The 21,614-nt window shown below is 37.3% G+C and overlaps 2 protein-coding genes across 5 annotated transcripts in view; one reads left to right on the plus strand and one right to left on the minus strand.

Annotated features, from left to right (window-relative positions):
• Positions 1-56: 56 nt before the first annotated feature.
• dpy19l1l (dpy-19-like 1, like (H. sapiens)) lies at positions 57-14,209 on the plus strand. The gene is made up of 22 exons (XM_084385787.1): positions 57-410; positions 886-910; positions 994-1,081; positions 2,192-2,329; positions 2,423-2,543; positions 2,929-3,022; positions 3,200-3,257; positions 3,361-3,452; positions 3,751-3,850; positions 4,531-4,608; positions 4,701-4,787; positions 5,751-5,810; positions 5,908-5,988; positions 6,160-6,261; positions 6,355-6,426; positions 6,653-6,723; positions 9,077-9,101; positions 9,229-9,348; positions 9,508-9,682; positions 9,786-9,885; positions 9,999-10,124; positions 13,007-14,209. Exons 1-22 carry the CDS (start codon positions 203-205, stop codon positions 13,176-13,178), a joined length of 2,193 nt encoding a protein of 730 aa, XP_084241913.1. The 5' UTR covers positions 57-202; the 3' UTR covers positions 13,179-14,209.
• Positions 14,210-16,502: 2,293 nt separating this feature from the next.
• The window catches only part of slc4a7 (solute carrier family 4 member 7), a 48,108-nt gene continuing 42,996 nt past the window's right edge, over positions 16,503-21,614 (minus strand). For 3 of the 4 annotated variants that reach the window (XM_084384972.1, XM_084384971.1, XM_084384974.1), the window contains 2 exons: positions 19,244-19,351; positions 16,503-18,499 (listed from right to left, as the gene is read on the minus strand). In XM_084384972.1, the coding sequence (XP_084241098.1) occupies positions 18,418-18,499; positions 19,244-19,351 (190 nt within the window). In that variant the 3' untranslated portion in view covers positions 16,503-18,417. The remainder of the gene's footprint in view (positions 18,500-19,243; positions 19,352-21,614) is intronic. The other variant, XM_084384973.1, reaches the window with a different exon arrangement.

Consider the following 21,614-nt stretch of genomic DNA (forward strand, 5'->3'; position numbering starts at 1 on the left):
TTGCCATGGTAAGTGACGCTGACAGATGAGCGCTGCGTCCAGACGGGGGCGATGCCCGCTTCATTCAACAGATCACTGAAGTCCCAGAGCTCTCAAACTGTGCAGAGACACAAATGTGATGCGTTTGGAAGAGTGAAACAACTGATTCTATCGCGTATCTACGCTCCTGTTGTTCCTCTATTACGGACAGAAATATGAAAACATGGTAGCTAAAACGAGAAAACCAAATGTCAAGGACCAGAGCAGCGAGAAGGACAGGAGTCAGTCCGTCTCGGGGAAAAGCAGGCGTGGGAAAGATGGAAAAGGCTCGGCTTACCAGACTAAAAACGGACTTTTTGCTGGGTTCATTAGAAACAAATTGGGGTTGAGCCCATCTGCTTTTGCTAGAGGAATAACTGTGCTGGTTCTCGGTAAGGCTTTGTTTCTTAGCCGCTAGGTAGCTAACGGTTATTCAGATTAGCATCTAGCATGTTCTCAGGATCAAGCAGTTCGGCTGGTAAACAACAAAGTTGTATAGAGCTTTTATTCTTAAACTACACTAAATTACCAGTTTAAAATCTGGGTTATTTGTGAATGCTCACATGTTAACTGTACTTGGCAACCAATCAAATTTAATTTCACTTCTGTTATTAGCCAATGATGACCACACATGTAACGTTACTGACCATTCCTAAGATTTGTTCATGACAAAACCACCCAGAGTTTTAACACAAAATGTTAATTGATTCAAATAATGAATCTGTATTAAACTAGGCAATTTCTACACGTCATCTAGTAGAGACTAGAGTTTGGTTGGTCAGATAAGAGTCCTCCTATGAATGTGGCCACGTAGCGGTCTGTCTGACCTGGGCAAAGTCGCCTAACCTGATACATTTCTCTCCACAGCTGTTATTGCGGGATTTTTACACTGGTAAGTAGCTTTAGACTTTCAAAACGGATAATAATTTTCCTCTGAAGACTAATTAAATAAATAAATTGTCCTGTATATCTCAGGTATCATCTCTCACGTCTATTTGAAAATGACAGACACTTTTCGCACATGTCGTCCTTGGAAAAGGAGATGGCTTTTCGAACGGAGATGGTTATTACTTCTTTCTTGAATTCACATATGTGTGTGTTCATGTATATATGTTTTATATACACTGGTTTGACAATGAATCTGAAACACCTGGCAGACCACAATAATGTATTAGTATGGGCTTGGGTTACAGCATCAATTCATCTTGGAAATTACAGATACAAATCCTGTACAGTGAGCCATTCCTCCTCCAAAATACCCCAAAGTAGCTCGAACATATTTAGATCTGGTGACTGTGACATTAAAACTTCACTATCATGTTCATCAAACCATTCTTTCACAAGTCTTGCTTTGTGTATTAGTGCATTATCATGCTGATGCCCGGCACCCCCTTCAGGGTACAATATTTGATCTGTTAGGTGCACACGGTCCTTTAGAATGGTTCGGTAGTCCTTGGCAGTGACGCGCCCGTTAAGCTCAGTAGAGAATGCCATGATATTGCAGCCCAAAGCATCACACACTGATCCACCGCCGTGCTTCAATCTTGGCAGTAACAGTCCGGGTGTTAAGCCTATTTAGGGCTTCTCCACACCATTACTCCCATGGCTGTGCGAAAGACAGTGAACGTGGACTCATCAGAGAACAATACATGTTTCACATTGTCCATAGCCCAATATTTTGCACTGTTGACACCATTGAACCCGACATTTGGCATTGGCATGAGTGATCTAAGGTTTGGTTATAGCAGCCCGACCATGAATATTGACTCTGTTGGAGCTCCAGACAAACCGTTTTCGTAGAAACCAGAGAGTCGATTTGTGCGTTTAATTCTGCAGTGAGCTGGGCAGCTGTGGTTTTATGTTTTTTGGATACAATCTGGGTTAGTACCTGGACATCCCTTTCAGACAGCTCCCTCTTGCGTCAACAGTAGTTACTCCTGTTGGATGTAGTTCGTCCTTCATGGAAACCATAGCTCTCGATACACCACAAAGACTTGATGTCCCGGTCACAGTTGAGCCACAGAGACATGGACCAATGTGTAATATCAGTAAAGGTTGGCCACCAGGCTTCGCATATATAGGCATGAAACCCCCAACGCTATACTGGCCAGTGTTTCAGTTTCATTGTTCAACCTCAGTGTGTGTGTATACGTTACACTTTTCACCTTTATAGGGACTGTATTACTCATATTTCAAGACCATCATTGAGGCTACTTCCTTCATGGATGGTCTTTACATGATCATGAATGACCGGCTCACTGAATACCCTCTGGTGATAAACACTCTAAAGAGGTTCAACTTGTACCCTGAGGTAAGATGATTGCCATCTTCTGAATGTCAATGAAATGTCTTCATGCCACAGTTTTTGCTTGAGCTTTGAAATGAACTTTCTCTTGTACTGCAGGTGCTCTTAGCCAGCTGGTACAGAGCATTCACCAGCACAATGGATTTCTTTGGGTTCCCTACCAAGACGTGTTGGACCATCAACAGAGGGGAGGGTCTGGATCCAGTGGAGAGTTGTGAAGGTATTTGAGAAGCCTGGTTTGACCTAAACATCTACTTGTTGTTAAATATTTGAGCTTTTGAAGTAGAGTACATTGTAAATAACACTATGAAATGGGATAACTTTACTTATTATTACGATCACCTTCTAATTTGTCTTACTGTCCTTGAAAAGTTTCCTTGTTTGTAGTTACAATTAAAATGCACGCTTTATAAATGTCTAAAGCCTATTTTTGCACTTGCTAATGTTTCACTTGCTAACACACTCATCACAAAGAGGTTTATTTTTAAAGTGTTTTTGGATGTGTGAGAAAAAGTGAAGGCAGAAGGTGCCATTTTATTGAATGTGTGACTGACTGTGTTCTTCAATTTGCAGATATTTTACTTACTTGAGTGGCTTTTCCACAGGTCTGGGAGACCCTGCATACTTCTATGTCACCTTTGTGTTCCTGTTAAATGGGGCGATGATGAGTCTGTTCTTTATTTATGGAACATATCTAAGGTAATAGAGCCTAGATGACCCAGATTAAACACCTCAGTCAGAGGAGAGTCCTTCAATCGATTCAGAAGAAAGTGGATCTTTAAGAAGTTCAGTTTTGATTCCAAATGGTTGATCCTAACTGTGTTGTTTCAAAAACTAAATCAAAACATGCACTTTCTATTTTGCCTGTTCTTATAGTGGCAGTCGACTGGGTGGCACTGTCACAGTTATGTGTTTCTTCTTTAACCATGGAGAGGTAAAGCTGATGTTTTCTTAAGCATGTGTGGATAGTGTTTTATTTCACTACAGTCTCCTAGTATTTAGAGCTTTCATCTCTGTGTTGAACCCTTGAATCCCAGAGCACTCGGGTCATGTGGACACCACCTCTGAGAGAGAGCTTCTCTTACCCCTTCCTGGTTTTGCAGATGCTTCTGCTCACATGCATCCTCCGGTAACTTGCTTTATTCCTATGTATTCCTACTTCATATTAAATCTTTCATGCTCACGTTCACTCTTTATATTTGTACTTTGAGATGGCTTAAGATCTTTTAGATTTTATATAGTCACCTAAGACATTTAAGCTATCTTTGTGTGTTTTTCCTCTAACCCATCTACTTTTACTTAAATCCCATGTAATTTAATGCTGCGTTTGTGTTGCTATGTACTTTATTTATCATTATAAGGACAGATTTGAATTATTCTAAACAATTAAGATCTATTCTTATTGGACATTTTTCGATTTTTGGAAGGACGAGGAACCCAAGCAAGCATACCATGATGGCTCTGGGAATCTCCAATGTTTTCTTCATGCTGCCGTGGCAGTTTGCTCAATTTGTCTTACTTACACAGGTAAATGATTGAAGAAATTACTAGATCGTAAGCATGCCAAACTAAATGCTTAGTGTCTAAATGTTGATATTTGAAGGGAGTACAGGCAAACAGCCAAATGTAACATTTAGTTTCTGCAACCTTTCATACTTGAATGTCCCGCTGAAATTGAACACAATTACATCTGACTTTTACACTAGATAAAAGTGTTCGTGAAATAATAGACATACACTACCTTTCAAAGGTTTGGTGTTGGTATGATTTTTTATGTTTTTAGGTTGATCAAATATAGTGAAAACACCAATATTGCGAACTGTTTTCTATTTAAATGTTTTAAAATGTCATTTGTTTCTATGATGGCAAAGCTTCTTATCAACATTATAAATGTTTTTACATTTGATCAATTTAATGCATTCTTGCTGAATAAAAGTATTAATTTCTTTCTTTCAAAAGAAATACCTTCCTCATCCCAACTTTTTGAATGGGAGTGTATGTTTCCTAAAAGAAATGTATACAGTTCACTTCCAGAGTCACACTAATTTGTAATCATATTTTTGTCTGAAGAAAACTGACTGTGGGTAAGTCTAACATGATTGCATACCTCAGGAATATCGCATTTTAAATGTAAACCTTTATGAGAAAATTGTTTTGCAGCAAGATAGCAAAGGATGCTATGACAAAAATGTTTGTGTGTTTCACAGGTTGCATCCCTTTTTGCTTCATATATCCTGGGATATCTGAGTCCGACGAAAATGCAGTCCATCTTAGTGACACACATGGTAATGTAAAGTAATCTAGACTTAATTGATGGAGCCACAATATTGCTCATGTTGTCTTTCTGATTCACTGATGATCTGACTGCTCCTCACAGATCTCCTTGGCCGTCTGTTTTCTGCTAATGTTCGGGAACTCGATGCTGCTGACGTCCTTCTACGCCTCTTCACTGGTTTCTATCTGGGTGAGTTGGACAGTGTGAGGTCTCATTACTGTATTCACATCCATTTGCTACTTGCTCTGGATAGATGGTTTCTAAGGACACCAGCAGCTGATATGATTGTGAAATGATTGCTGATATGTATGTTGTCTTCCAGAGAACATGCTAGGCAAATAGTGCCATAGCCTGACTCAATAAATATCCATGATTCAAGTTTCAAAAATGAAAATTCTGTCATTTACTCACACTCATGTCGTTCCAAACCCACAAGACTTTCGTTCATCTTCGGAACACAAATAAAGATCTTTTTAATGAAATCTGAGCGATTTCTGTCCCTCCATTGACAGCTACACAACTACCACTTTGATGCTTCAAAAAGTTCATAAAGAGATTGTAAAACTAATCCATATAAATTGAGTGGTTTAGCCCAAATTTTCTGAAGATACACAATCGCTTAATATGATGGACAGATTGAATTTAGGCTTTTATTCACATATAAACATTCATCAACTCACACATCAGTTGTGGTAAACGGAAGCTCAAGCATGTTCACTTGATGTACGAGAACCAATGAGGTTCATTCTCGTGTTACACAGCATGTTTGAGCTTCGTCAAGAACCAACGAGGTTCATTCTAGTGTTACGCAGCACGTTTGAGCTTCCTCAGGAACTAAAGAGGTTTGTTCTCGCACGCCAAGACAAACATATTGTGAAGAAACCCAGCGGCAACCTTCCTGTCTCTCTCTTGAAACCAACATAGAAGTGATTTAAACTGCAATTCATCGGCTGGCCTTTAGAGACAAAACAACCCCCCCCCCCATGTTTACAGCCTGGTGCAAAAAGTGGTCTATATAGCTCATTTTGGCCCACTTTAGACTTCAAAAATGCTCTTCAGAAACCTACGGGTGACGTCACGGACACTACGTCCATATTTCTTTACAGTATAAAAAAAACATCAACTTTACTGGTTAGTCTTCTTTCGTTTCAGGGGGTTATTGCACTGAGGGACCGTTTGATTGGTACGTTCAAACCTGGAATCTTCACATGGGTAAGAGCGCACCCAGTGTATGCTGATGCATCAATAAAAATGTGCCTGACTAACAAAAAAATTGACTAACCAAAAACAATTGTGTTGTTTTTGTTAGGTCATGCAGTGTCTTGCATGGGTGGTCTCCACTGTCATCCTGAAATTCATGCTCTCTGTGATCTTTGGGGCATCAGATGATGTGAGTCAAATGAGAGCAGTGCTGTGAACCATATGCTGTTTTCTCTTGCTGTGAACATCAGTTAGCTTTAGCCCGAGGGGTTCTTTAAACAGTTCTCAGGGCTTTTGACTTTTTTTCAGGGCTTTTGACTTTTTTTTTTTCTTCTTTTTTTTTCTTCTTTTTTTTAAATAGGCCCACATCAGCAGTCTTATCAAATCCAAGTTCACAAGCTACAAAGACTTTGACACGATGATGTACACGTGTGCAGCTGAGTTTGACTTCATTGAAGCAGAGGTGGGCGACGTGATCAGGACAATCTATTTTCTTGCAATCAGTCAATGGTTACCCCTTAAAGCTTTTTCACAAGATAATTTCCTGTGTTTTCAGACTCTCATCCGGTACATCAAAACCATGCTGCTTCCAGTTAACATGCTGATAGTGGGTTTTATTGCTGGAAGGGTGAGTTGTTTTCTCTTAGATAATGGACGGTTTCCCTCTCCTAAGTTTTGTTATGTGTGACCAGCTTTTATCTGTTTGCCCCAATATTCTTCTAAGTTTACGGTTTTCCGGCAGTTTTCTGAGTTTATCAGTTAGTTTAGAGTTTAGCCTATTATAGAGGGGAACCAAGTTATTTACGTACTAACACTCCCTGCATATGCTTCCTCATTTTGCTTCCTGAGGACAGACTGTGCAGGATGTTCTCATTTTCCTCAAAAATGAGAAGGCAGAAAAGTCAGAGGATGATGAAACAGAGCAGTAAGTATTCTATGTTTTGTATTCTATTCTAGTATTCTATGCATTCTACAGTACTATTGGCATGATTGTTTTGGACATAAATGGTGAACAGAAAAAATGGGGGGAAATGTGATAGAAAAGGGGGAAAGAAATTATATTATTATACAGTGAGGAAAATAAGTATTTGAACACCCTGCTATTTTGCAAGTTCTCCCACTTGGAAATCATGGAGGGGTCTGAAATTGTCATCGTAGGTGCATGTCCACTGTGAGAGACATAATCTAAAAAAAAAATCCAGAAATCACAATATATGATTTTTTAACTATTTATTTGTATGATACAGCTGCAAATAAGTATTTGAACACCTGTCTATCAGCTAGAATTCTGACCCTCAAAGACCTGTTAGTCTGCCTTTAAAATGTCCACCTCCACTCCATTTATTATCCTAAATTAGATGCACCTGTTTGAGGTCATTAGCTGCATAAAGACACCTGTCCACCCCATACAATCAGTAAGAATCCAACTACTAACATGGCCAAGACCAAAGAGCTGTCCAAAGACACTAGAGACAAAATTGTACACCTCCACAAGGCTGGAAAGGGCTATGGGGAAATTGCCAAGCAGCTTGGTGAAAAAAGGTCCACTGTTGGAGCAATCATTAGAAAATGGAAGAAGCTAAACATGACTGTCAATCTCCCTCGGACTGGGGCTCCATGCAAGATCTCACCTCGTGGGCTCTCAATGATCCTAAGAAAGGTGAGAAATCAGCCCAGAACTACACGGGAGGAGCTGGTCAATGACCTGAAAAGAGCTGGGACCACCGTTTCCAAGGTTACTGTTAGTAATACACTAAGACGTCATGGTTTGAAATCATGCATGGCACGGAAGGTTCCCCTGCTTAAACCAGCACATGTCAAGGCCCGTCTTAAGTTTGCCAATGACCATTTGGATGATCCAGAGGAGTCATGGGAGAAAGTCATGTGGTCAGATGAGACCAAAATAGAACTTTTTGGTCATAATTCCACTAAACGTGTTTGGAGGAAGAAGAATGATGAGTACCATCCCAAGAACACCATCCCTACTGTGAAGCATGGGGGTGGTAGCATCATGCTTTGGGGGTGTTTTTCTGCACATGGGACAGGGTAACTGCACTGTATTAAGGAGAGGATGACCGGGGCCATGTATTGCGGAACAACCTCCTTCCCTCAGTTAGAGCATTGAAGATGGGTCGAGGCTGGGTCTTCCAACATGACAATGACCCGAAGCACACAGCCAGGATAACCAAGGAGTGGCTCTGTAAGAAGCATATCAAGGTTCTGGCGTGGCCTAGCCAGTCTCCAGACCTAAACCCAATAGAGAATCTTTGGAGGGAGCTCAAACTCCGTGTTTCTCAGCGACAGCCCAGAAACCTGACTGATCTAGAGAAGATCTGTGTGGAGGAGTGGGCCAAAATCCCTCCTGCAGTGTGTGCAAACCTGGTGAAAAACTACAGGAAACGTTTGACCTCTGTAATTGCAAACAAAGGCTACTGTACCAAATATTAACATTGATTTTCTCAGGTGTTCAAATACTTATTTGCAGCTGTATCATACAAATAAATAGTTAAAAAATCATATATTGTGATTTCTGGATTTTTTTTTTTAGATTATGTCTCTCACAGTGGACATGCACCTACGATGACAATTTCAGACCCCTCCATGATTTCTAAGTGGGAGAACTTGCAAAATAGCAGGGTGTTCAAATACTTATTTTCCTCACTGTATATATATATATATATATATATATATATATATATATATATATATATATATATATATATATATATATATATATATATATATTATCTGAGTCTAACAACAGCCGGTGAGCTCCACACAGAGATCCTGAATAATAATAATTTAAACATGCAAATGTTTTGAAAAAAGGTTATATATGCTCACCAATGCTGCATTAATCTGATAAAAACAAAACAGTAAAACAGTAATATTGTGAAATATTGCAGTTTACAGCAACTGTTTTCTATTTTAAGATATAATTTATTTCTGTTATGGCAAAGCTGAATTTTCAGCATCATTACATAATAGACTGATTTGATGTTCAACAAACATTTATTTTTATTAATAATGTTAAAAACAGTTGTGCTGCTTCATATTTTTGTGGAAATTTTGATACAGTTTATTAGGATTATTTGATGAGTAGCAAGTTATAAAGGACAGCATTTATTTGAAATAGAAATCTTTTGTAACATTATAAATGTCTTTACTGTCACCTCACCTTAATAATAATAAAAATAATAATAATAATTTCTTTCAAATGTTTTTGTTTTACATTGGACTTTGCCCTTCAATATATATTTTTTCTCTCTCTCTTGCAGGGCCCAGGTGTTGGCGAAAGGAGTGGTAAGAGAGCTTTTACCAAAATGATATACAAAAAATATGTGCAATAATATATAGTGACTCATGGAGTACTAGTTGATATCCAGAGGCTGTATTTCTCTTGTCATGGTTGTGTCCATTGTTTTTCTAGCTGGTGTACCACAGTCTGCAGCTGGTGGCGTTTGCAGTGCTGGCTGTGCTCATCATGAGACTGAAGCTCTTCCTCACTCCTCACATGTGCATCATGTCCTGTTTAATCTGCTCCAGACAGGTGACCCGACCATTCACGCTCTATTAGAAACTTTCTTTTCTTCACCAACGCACTCCAAAATATTCCGAATGCAACAAAGCTGATTTGGGCAAAAGCTTTAAAATCTGAGATGCTGTTGGACTCACTAATGTTTTGGTTTCTTTGGCTCTTCATCTGCAGCTGTTTGGCTGGGTAGGAGAGAAGTTTAAACTTCAGATGACAGTCGTGGGAATATTGTCCATCATGGCAGTTCAAGGATTCGCCAACCTGCAGAATCAATGGGGCATCATAGGGGAATTCAGTAACTTCCCTCAAGAAGAGCTCCTGGAGTGGGTCAAGGACAACACAAGCCCTAGTGAGAAACTCCTGTCTTTTGGATTCACTTTTAACTGTGCAAAATGAAACCACTCATTTAATGAACAAATTCTGACTCCTGCATCCATGCAATATTCCTGTAGATGCTGTGTTTGCTGGTGCTATGCCCACCATGGCAAGTGTGAAACTGTCCACAGGCAGAGCCATAGTGAATCACCCACACTATGAAGATGCAGGATTGAGGTAGACACGATTTAACATACATTTTGTCTCTCTATTTAAGTACTTGTCCAATTATTATATTCTTATGAGATTGTTCTGTGTAAAGTGTTTGATTTCATCTTGTCATTATTCAGAGAAAGAACAAAGATGGTGTACTCCATGTACAGCCGAAAGCCAGCTGAGGAAGTAAAGCGAAACTTATTAAAGCTGCAGGTGGACTATTTCATCTTAGAGGACTCATGGTGCACCAGACGCTCCAAGTAATACTTTCAATTACTACCGCTGAGTTTGATCATTTCTTATGGAAGCTTGTTTCTACGGAGCCCCACACATGTGGGAAAAAATATACATATATATCGTAGGGCTGGGCGATATGGCCAAAAAAATCATATCTCTGTATTTATTTATATATATCTCGGTACTTTCTACATTTTTCTATTTGGATAAAGAAAATCTGTATTTATAAAAAAAAAAAAAAATCACATCCTGCCCAATGATATCCTGCAAACAATGTTGATATTGAAGGATATGGAAACAAATAAAGTGAATGTAATGTAGGCTATGCAATATATTATGTGCTAAAAGGTGGTTAAAATCACATTACATTCTAACATTGTAACATTTCAATCTAAAAACAAAAATAATGCTTTTGTTTTTAAATTGACTAAAGGCTAAGCTAAAAATGAAAATAAAAACAAAAGCACAAACTAATTATATTGGCCTGCATTTGATTACCCCATTATAATGGTCATTTTCTTAAAAAGATACTTGAAGGCTTAAAATTCCACACATGGCACATTTATTGTTTCCAACAACAAATATTTTAGCAATATGTATATTTTAGTCAGAATTATTGCGCTACTATTCTATTGTGCTCCGTCTGTTTGGCGCTCATTCACGGAGATTCACTTGCAGAAGGCTCATCCTCTCCTGACAGTGAAATGGACATATTTGTTTGACTTTCTAACATTTACAGATGGAGAATATACCTGTGAAATGTAAGTTAAGCACTGAGGAAAGCACTGCCACCACATCTCAAACGCATTAAACAGCGCAAATATTTATCTGTCAGTCAGCAACAGTAGTCAGAGCATCTGACAGGGCAAGCTGCTTTAAACTTGTCAACTATATCTTACCAGTTATTTTGAATCCCTTAATATAAGCTTGTCATGTTTAGGACCAATAGTACTATGTACCAGTGTAATTTGTTCCCTTGTTTTAGTTTAATCAAAACGAGGGAACAAATTAATGCAAAGTGGCTACAATTTACTAAAACAAGAGAACCAATTAAGTTGTGGAAAGTAATTATACATTTTTGTCCGCATGTCATGTGTGGGGCTCCGTATATTTCCGACAGGGAATAAAAATAAATAAATTATTTGTGATGAAGTCTGAAAAAATGAAGTCGGAAGTCGCAACTCTGAAAAACAGTCCTCTGAAAAAACTAAGTCGGAAGTCGCAACTCTGAAAAACATAGTCCTCTGAAAAAACGAAGTCGGAAGTCGCAACTCTGAAAAACATAGTCCTCTGAAAAACGAAGTCGGAAGTCGCAACTCTGAAAAACATAGTCCTCTGAAAAACGAAGTCGGAAGTCGCAACTCTGAAAAAACGAAGTCGGAAGTCGCAACTCTGAAAAAACGAAGTCGGAAGTCGCAACTCTGAAAAAACGAAGTCGGAAGTCGCAACTCTGAAAAACATAGTCCTCTGAAAAAACGAAGTCGGAAGTCGCAACTCTAAAAAACATAGTCCTCTGAAAAAACGAAGTCGGAAGTCGCAACTCTGAAAAAACGAAGTCGGAAGTCGCAACTCTGAAAAACATAGTCCTCTGAAAAAACGAAGTCGGAAGTCGCAACTCTAAAAAACATAGTCCTCTGAAAAAACGAAGTCGGAAGTCGCAACTCTGAAAAAACGAAGTCGGAAGTCGCAACTCTGAAAAACATAGTCCTCTGAAAAAACGAAGTCGGAAGTCGCAACTCTGAAAAAACGAAGTCGGAAGTCGCAACTCTGAAAAAACGAAGTCGGAAGTCGCAACTCTGAAAAACATAGTCCTCTGAAAAAACGAAGTCGGAAGTCGCAACTCTGAAAAAACGAAGTCGGAAGTCGCAACTCTGAAAAACATAGTCCTCTGAAAAAACGAAGTCGGAAGTCGCAACTCTGAAAAAACGAAGTCGGAAGTCGCAACTCTGAAAAAACGAAGTCGGAAGTCGCAACTCTGAAAAAACGAAGTCGGAAGTCGCAACTCTGAAAAAACGAAGTCGGAAGTCGCAACTCTGAAAAAACGAAGTCGGAAGTCGCAACTCTGAAAAACATAGTACTCTGAAAAACGAAGTCGGAAGTCGCAACTCTGAAAAACATAGTCCTCTGAAAAAACGAAGTCGGAAGTCGCAACTCTGAAAAAACGAAGTCGGAAGTCGCAACTCTGAAAAACATAGTCCTCTGAAAAACGAAGTCGGAAGTCGCAACTCTGAAAAAACGAAGTCGGAAGTCGCAACTCTGAAAAAACGAAGTCGGAAGTCGCAACTCTGAAAAACATAGTCCTCTGAAAAAACGAAGTCGGAAGTCGCAACTCTAAAAAACATAGTCCTCTGAAAAAACGAAGTCGGAAGTCGCAACTCTGAAAAAACGAAGTCGGAAGTCGCAACTCTGAAAAAACGAAGTCGGAAGTCGCAACTCTGAAAAACATAGTCCTCTGAAAAAACGAAGTCGGAAGTCGCAACTCTGAAAAAACGAAGTCGGAAGTCGCAACTCTGAAAAACATAGTCCTCTGAAAAAACGAAGTCGGAAGTCGCAACTCTGAAAAACATAGTCCTCTGAAAAAACGAAGTCGGAAGTCGCAACTCTGAAAAAACGAAGTCGGAAGTCGCAACTCTGAAAAACATAGTCCTCTGAAAAAACGAAGTCGGAAGTCGCAACTCTGAAAAAACGAAGTCGGAAGTCGCAACTCTGAAAAACATAGTCCTCTGAAAAACGAAGTCGGAAGCCGCAACTTGTTTCTCTGTCAAAATTTTGATATATAAACTCGCATTTGTGAGGAGAATTATCTTTATCTTTACCTTTTTTTTTTTTTTTTTTTTTTTTTTTGGCAGAATCAAGCTTCCATAATTTCTTGTATCTCACACGTGTTTTTTTTCTTCATCTCCAGGCCCGGCTGCAGCATGCCTGAGATCTGGGATGTGGAGGACAGCCAAAATGCAGGAAAAGTGCCACTTTGCACTCTCATGTCGAGGGATTCTCGTCCTCACTTCTCCACCGTCTTTCACAACAGCATTTACAAAGTCCTTCGAGTTCCCAAAACAGTGAGAGATGTGAGATAACAGCAGATTTCCCTCAATGTTACTGTTTTGTGTCTTTGATACGTGTGTATATATACACAGCAATGATTATTTTTGTAAAAGTCAGATCTGTTTTTGAGACCTGCTTCTGCCACTTAGGTGTCCGTTTTGTTTTGATCAACTGTATGAAATGTTTAAACTGTGGTGAATCAGGTGATTCACCGCGAGAGTCCATCAGTGTTAAATCTGCTCTTAACCATCTGCTCTCATGCTTGTTGAAATGTATTTATTTTGTCTGGATGTCTGTGATTTTTGCCATTTATGGTGCTGCTGGTTGCATATGGTCCAGAATATTGTTTCACTTGACCTAAATCATTTCACCTTTTTATTTGACTCCTTTTAGGATTTTTAACCTGTGAAGTTTCGTAAAACCCTTTTTGTGGACAGTTTTAAAATTTACATTTATATATATATATATTTTACAACAAAAAAATATATAGTTTAAGGGAGGATTATGATAATCTATAGATTTTTTTTTTTTTTAAGTCTACCAACTCAGTTTTATTTGTCATCTTGTTGTAGATAAAATGCTTGTTACTCTTTGGTCAGTGTTATTAGAGAAGTTATCTTCTGAAATAGTATTTTTATCTCATGGTTTAAAAATGTTGTCAAGCTCAGCTGAATTTTCATTTGGATCATGTCAGTGTCATTTTCTCTCTCTGTACCTCTCTGTCTCTCTTCGTTTACCAGTGTTCAGAATCTGCCTGTGAAATGCAATTGTCAGGAAATGGCAACAGGTTTTATCTCACTTGTCTTTTCTGATGTCACGGAATAATAATAGTCCTTTAAAATCAAGCTGAGGGACTGTAATCACTGCCATGGAGTTATTAAAGGTATCAATTTGTAGCATATTTTCTGTTGTAATTCAAGTGTCCTTTACATTTCATTTGATGTGCATGTGAACTGTCAAAGAATTCATGTTCTCGTTTTAGTTTTTTTTTGTTTTTTTATCCAATGTGAGGTACTAAACATTTTGTATTTCACTAATTAAATGTTTTGTTATTTTAATCATTCATTGGGTCTTTGTTGTTTGTGTAAATATTAAGGCATTAAGTATTTGTTTTATATGTTTCCGTATACGGGATGCCTAAGTTTACTTCACTATATTACAATTAAATCCTAATGTAATCATGACAAACTATATATCATTGGAAAGGTCTAAGACTCCTTAATAGATATTTCAGCACTGTTTTTTGTTACAATTTATGCAGGAACAGTAATAGATGAATTTATGACAAGAGCGCACCTCAAAAAATCTACATAACAGAAGTTCTGGCGTTTGTCACAAAAAGTCGATGCACACTTAATAATTGAAACTTTGGTTTGCATGCTAAAAGTTCATAAAACATTTAATCTAGTATTTGTCAATAAAAAAATATAAAAATAATATTATCCTCTAAAAAGTATAATATACATATTATCCTCTAAATATATATATATTTTTTATTGCCTTTATTACATCACATTTTAGTAGTTATCATAAATTAGGTATCATTTGAAAGCTTACGAACTCAGAATTCATCCTGTGATAATCGTTTGGAAATTGGATGTTGCGTTTCCATAGAAGCAGTACTCTAAATTATTTGATCAGGCTCCTCCCCTTTTTGGTGTCATCATGTTTCATAATTTATGATCAAAAACTTTTCTAATCTTGACAAAACACATATTGTCAGAAAGGTCTGAGTCTCAAGGTTCCATAATTTGTGACAGAAGTGTTATTTGGACAGAAATGTATTAATTTGTTATGGCAGAATTCATACAATTAAATTCAATGGAATTCAATGGCACCCGGTGGCTATTTCTGGTATTACGCCTAAACAAAATCAATTTTTGTGATATCAACTTCAAATTTATAACACAACTTCGTTAGATATATGGCTTTGATTTTAAAGTAATTTTTTTTTCTAAAAACATTTTGTAAAATATATATTTCATATAAAAGAAAAAATATTAAATAAATTATATTTGATTTAATGTAAATTTAAACTTCCATAACTTTTTCATACTTGAATTTTTTGAAGTGCTTTCACTTCAGCAATAATCTGCTATTTTTTCCCAAACTTAGGTCTATACTCCAAAGCATTCTTGAATTACAACCATTTAAGCTTGAATAGTGCATTTTAATGTCAATTCTCAAAAAGGGGAGTGACAGTTAACTGGACTGGACAATGTGGCCAGTTAATTCAGCTGGTGAAGCAGTCCACAGTTCTTTTTGTTTGTAAATTGCTATCAAGAGCAGACATATATTTGACAAAGTCTTACATTTTATTAAACTTATATGAAAAGGGGTCTTTAAAGCTACACTATTTAACTAAAAATAAAACTACATATTTCTTGTGGAAGATCATTGTTTGGGTTTTGCTTCGGCTCTGCTCCAATCTGCACACATGAAAATGGTTCGAGATTATATATATATGTGTGTGTGTGTGTGTGTGTGTGTGTGTGTGTGTGTGTGTGTGTGTGTGTGTGTGTCCTGTATATGGATACTTGCTACTATTCCAAACTATTGAAATATCAACCTCTGGTAGACCTCATTCTCCAACTTAGATACAACTGTAGATTAATAATTCTGGTATTTGGACGTTTGGGTCATGTCCATAAGAGTGTGATCAGGGGGATGCAAAAAAAGGAGGCAAAAAGGCTTGCAAAATTCTGCTCTGTTTCAGCCACCATAGGGAGCATGCAAATATGGAGACGGAGATGTTTTGTTTATCCTTAATGTGTTGAGTATCATAAATGGAAGGACCCGTACACGTATGTGAGCCATGAATTGTAGATCTGTCACCTTGTCAAAGACTCTTCCCAGAGTATTTGGATCTTGTTTTCTTTGTAATGTCTTTCAGATCCAAATAAAAGTATTTAAATGTGTGTGTGGGTTTATATATATATATATATATATATATATATATATATATATATATATATATATATATATATATATATATAATTAACCGGAGATTCATGAGGGTTTTGGTCATTTTTTCTCGTTCGTTGTGACAAACTTTTGGCTTCGTGCTACCCAAAGCCGGAACTACTTTTCTCCGTGTATGGATATGATGTGACGAACCGGCGAAACGGGTATGAATCATGGTATGAATGCAATTTCCTGCGAAATCCGTCCTGATAGCTCTGAAATAGCTTTTAAATCATTATAGTTTTATGAAATTATAAAACAGATAGTTTGAAAGATGAAAGAGTTTTTTTTTTTCACTCCCATTTGAATAACTTTTTAAAAGTTACATAGTGTAAGAGTATCATTAAGACTATTCAGGGAAACATCGAAAAAAATAATGAACACACGGCAGATTAAAGACAACAGAAACAGTTATTGCTTTAATAAACAACTTCATTACAAAAGACAACTCTCTCCCGTTGTTTGTGTATTGTACAAATGCCATGTATCTCCTATTTAAATCTTGATTTGGCCAGTTCACAAGGGAAATATCTGTCTGAACTGAAATAGTACATTATACATTGTGCAGACAGAAGCTCAGAACACCACGGCAGCAATACTTGTTCAGAGTCCTACTGTGAGGCTTATACAGTAAGATACTAATGGTGTATGACACAAAACAGTCTTCCAGATATTCAGTATTACTCCCACCCGCACTCCAACATTAACTGATCAAATTTAGCAAGTAACTTACTGCAAGAATAAAAGTGTACAACCTACTGATTAAAAAACAATCATAGAGAGCCTTCACATGTAGTAGTCAGAGGTATTTCATTTTCATTGTGGGATTTATGAAGTGCGGTGTAAGCATGAGGACAGTAAGCTAGTTCACTACTGCAAGTAAACTATTCATTCCAAATCAACTACACTTGGCAACTTGAAAGAATACATAAAAACAACATAAAATAAATGGCAATTGCTCTGTTGGAGTATCATAAATATTGCAAAAAAGGGTCTTCAACATCTGTAGCTTTTAAAAATGAGTTGGGGGGGGGCAGAGGCTGCACTTTTTTTGTCCAGTGTTCAAATTAAAAGACATTTCTCATCAAATAAAAAGCATAAAGGAGGACATGCGATCTTGAAACACTGAGGAGATGAAGTAGTGTGGCGAAAGAGTGCAAAAAAAGAAGTTTCCTGAGACTGCTCTAGATTAAATAAGTTGTTGTGGTGATGGCAAGCCTACCTAAAGTGCTCATTAACAGCGCTAACAGAAGAGGAAAGAAATGACAGGCTAACAACACTGCAGCAGTCCTTCTGCCCCATCGCCTCCGCATACTTGACCATTAAATGACCGTTAATAAATTAGTTGATTAACACATTGTACAAATCAAAAGTACTAACAATACAAAATTCTATTTCATAACACTAAAAAAGAAACCATGTAAACATGAAAAAAAATGGGGGCAAAACTGATATTGCTTGGCTCTATAACACAATCTAGTTTTAATCGTCCTGACCTGCTATTCATTTTCAGAGTGACTGTAAGAACGAATGTAATCGTTTGTTTAGTTTATTCTCATTCTGTGCTATCAACTGTTCCGGTTTAATATAGTATGTGTACATAAATCATCAAGCATTCTGTCAGACCGTCAGTGGGAATGACATTTTTACAATTAAAGTACAATAATAATAATTTATTTTGCATTCAGGTTTATTATGTCCTTCGTGTGACATTTTAAAGTGTTCGCTTTTCACGTTTTTTTCTTTTTTTTTTCTTCCAGAAACAGTTTGGAAGGTCAGTCATGCAGCTGAATGTCACTACCTTTGGTCTCAATGAGACATTTTCTCATATGTGCATTTGTTTCTTTTAAATAGCAGCACTCTGCAACAAACAGCATTTTAATGTGCTGAAAAGAAAATCATCTTAAAGCGATGACTTGAAAACCGCGGTACCGTGAAAAACAGGATTTTTGAGTGTAAAACTAATTCTAAAAGGCTTTGTCTTTATATCTATCTTGAGAAAAATAAAATCAAAATCAAATATGAAACCAAAGAGGCCTGGGTTCTTCATAACATAACCTATGTCTGAAAAATTGGTGCTTTATTCATATTAAAAACAAATCGTACAAAATAAAAAAGGGTTTGTTGGTGTGGTTAAAAATAGAAACTTAGATAAATATACCTGGAACTCATTTCTCAGCCCTCTATCGGGCACGTCTAACTTTGGCTTGGCTTAGACAGGTTGGTAGGGCTCACAGAACAGAGCAACACTGTTCCAAACTAGAGGACTCTGGGAAGGGCCCCGCAGGGTGTCCACGGTGAGCTCTCTCATATTGACGTCTCTTCATCCACACATTTATCCCCCTGCTCGTCTTCCACGTTGATATTAATGCAAGCCGTCTTCTCTTCACTGTGACACAAAGAGAAAAGATGAAGGGAACATTTGCAATAAAAGTCACCTAGCACAATTTTCCTGAATGTTATCACACCACCATACTAGCAACATACAGTCTCACATTAGATGATGTCATACATCAGAAATGTGCAAAAGCATATCCAACACACAAACTTTTCACATACGCATACTTTTTAAACAATAGATAAAGGCCTGGTCACATGAAAACAAATGCGTCTAATCGAAACATATAAAAGTCTAAGTTGTATGTGTGTGTGAATATATATACATATATGTATGTATATGTCGAAATAAATTATACATTTAATTGAATACAAATATAACAACATTTCTTTGTTTATTTAAAAATAAAAAAATATCAAAATAAGGCTTGACAACTATTAAGACTTAACTTTTATAAATATATACTTCAATAAAATGCATAAATATTACTTTTGTATATAAAAGTTTTTCTTTTTACAAATGAGGCTAAATGTATTTTTTTATTCCTTAACCAAAAAATACTTACATTATTATAAATCCATCATTACCAAAGTATTTGCACTGAATCAAATGCAATGATGTACATTAAAATGAAAAATTGATGAACAGGCCTTTACTGTTTCAAATGTACAGGTCAACAGCTTTTACATCTAGACAAGGAAACAGGCTGTGCATTGAAGCAATGAGAGGAAGCAGAGTATTGTGATGTGAGAAGTGTTTAAAACAGGGATGAGGTCAGAGGTTAGGAATGGCTACCTGGCACTATGTTTCAATACTTTGGCACTGTCAGAGCTCATGGCAACAGCTTTCCACACAGCAGTTTTGGCCATCTCATCAGATATGTTAACCACAGAGGGGTCAATGCTGTAGAGAAGACACATCAGAGCACTTACGGCTGGTCGGCCACACTTCATCACACTATTATCTCTTTTGGTTCACCAGCACTGTGCTTGATGGCCATTTGATTAATAAAGCATGGAACAAAACATCAGATGTACAAAAGACAAACCCTCCCAGCACAGACCCTTCATGTTATTTCAGAGGTGAGCGTTGAATGGTGTCGTAATGATGTTCATAAGCAGGGGTGCACATAACTGGTGAGCAGATGCGTAGCAGAAAACGTGGAGGGAAGCACTTTTGAGTACCAACATTTTTAGGGTTTACTTAAAGGGATACTCCACTTTTTTTGGAAATAGGCTCATTTTACAACTCCCCCAGAGTTAAACAGTTGAGTTTTACCGTTTTCGGATCCATTCAGCCGATCTCCGGGTCTGGCGGTACCACTTTTAGCATAGCTTAGCATAGATCATTGAATCGGACAAGACCATTAGCATCTCTCTCAAAAAAATGACCAAAGAGTTTCAATATTTTTCCTATTTAAAACTCGATTCTTCTGTAGTTACATCGTGTACTAAGACCGACGGAAAATGTAAAGTTGCGATTTTCTAGGCTGATATGGCTAGGAACTATACTCTCATTCCTGCGTAATAATCAAGAAACTTTGCTGCCGTACCATGAGTGCAGCAGGCGTAATGATATGACGCAGCGCCTGAAAATAGGTCTAATAGGTTAGACAAACTTAGTCCCGGTCACGTTGGAAGTTACTGAGCTGGGGACTATTTTCAGGCGCTGCGTCATATCATTACGCAGGAATGAGAGTATAGTTCCTAGCCATATCAGCCTAGAAAATCGCAACTTTACATTTTCCGTCGGTCTTAGTACACGATGTAACTACAGAAGAGTCAAGTTTTAAACAGGAAAAATATTGAAACTCTTTGGTCATTTTTTTGAGAGAGATGCTAATGGTCTTGTCCGATTCAATGATCTATGCTAAGCTATGCTAAAAGTGGTACCGCCAGACCCGGAGTTCGGCTGAATGGATTCGAAAACGGTAAAACTCAACTGTTTAACTCTGGGGGAGTTGTAAAATGAGCCTATTTCCAAAAAAAGTGGAGTATCCCTTTAATGGAGTAGGACTTTTCTCCATCTCTGGCAATCATGATGATAACAAGTGTGTTCATTAATTATTAGTGCTGTCAAAATTAACACGCTAACGCACACGATACATTTTTTTCAGTTTAACAAAAATATTTTACGCAATTAACGCAGTATCTGTTTTTTCGTCATCCTTTGGCTAGCATTACAATATATGATCATGCTCTAATTTAAGCAAATGCTTTAAAACCATTCGTGCGTGATAAGAGAGAACACAGTGTGTAACTACTGGCACGCGCGTCTGTGAATCTCCTGTCTGTGTGAGACACACTCGTGCCCACAGAAAGCCGCTTCAGACGGCGCTTGAACAGACAAAAACACACGCAATCATGCAAAAATGCCCATTTTGTTGAGTATCCTCGCAAGCACAGTTAAATGAGTTAAATTAAGTCTTAAATGTATGTTAAGTGTTGTGAAAAAATATGATGAGCAGATCCAGTTATGTGCATCCCTGTTCATAAGCAATATGTCATGTTAGCAATCAAAGCATGTTTGATTAAGTCATCTCCACCAGCAGAATTACAAAGATTTATTTGCTCCCTTGCTAAAAACTAAACATCAACCTCTTGGAATTGTTTTTCTTCTGTAAGGCCCGTCTATTGCATCTAGATTAGATAAAGTAACTATGAAAAGGACACTAAGCAGATCTGAGACAAAATTGACAACCTTCCCAAAGTACTACTTATAAAAACAAACAAAACAAAAACACACTTTCAAAGTTTTTTGGACTTTGAAAGCAAAATCACATTCACAGGGCAACCTAAAATGCAACTAGTGGTTTAATAATACCAAACTACACTACCATTTAAAAATTTGTTGTCAGTAAGTTTTTATTAGAAAGAAGTATCTTCACCAAGTGTACATTTATTTATCAAAAACACAGAAAACTGTTATTTTAAATTGTAATATTTCACAAAAGTTACTCTTTTTCACAAAAGATATTTTTAAATGTCATTTATTTCTGTGATGGAAAAGCTGAATTTTCAGCATCATTACTCAGAAATCATTTTAATATGCTGATTTGCTGCTCAAGAAACATTTCTTATTATTGTCAATGTTGGAAACAGTTGTGCTGCTTCATATTTTTGAGGAAACTATGATACATTTTAGGATTCTTTGATGAATAGAAAAT

Source organism: Rutilus rutilus, assembly GCF_951802725.1.
Source record: "Rutilus rutilus genome assembly, chromosome: 17".
NCBI classification, from domain to species: Eukaryota; Metazoa; Chordata; class Actinopteri; order Cypriniformes; family Leuciscidae; genus Rutilus; species Rutilus rutilus.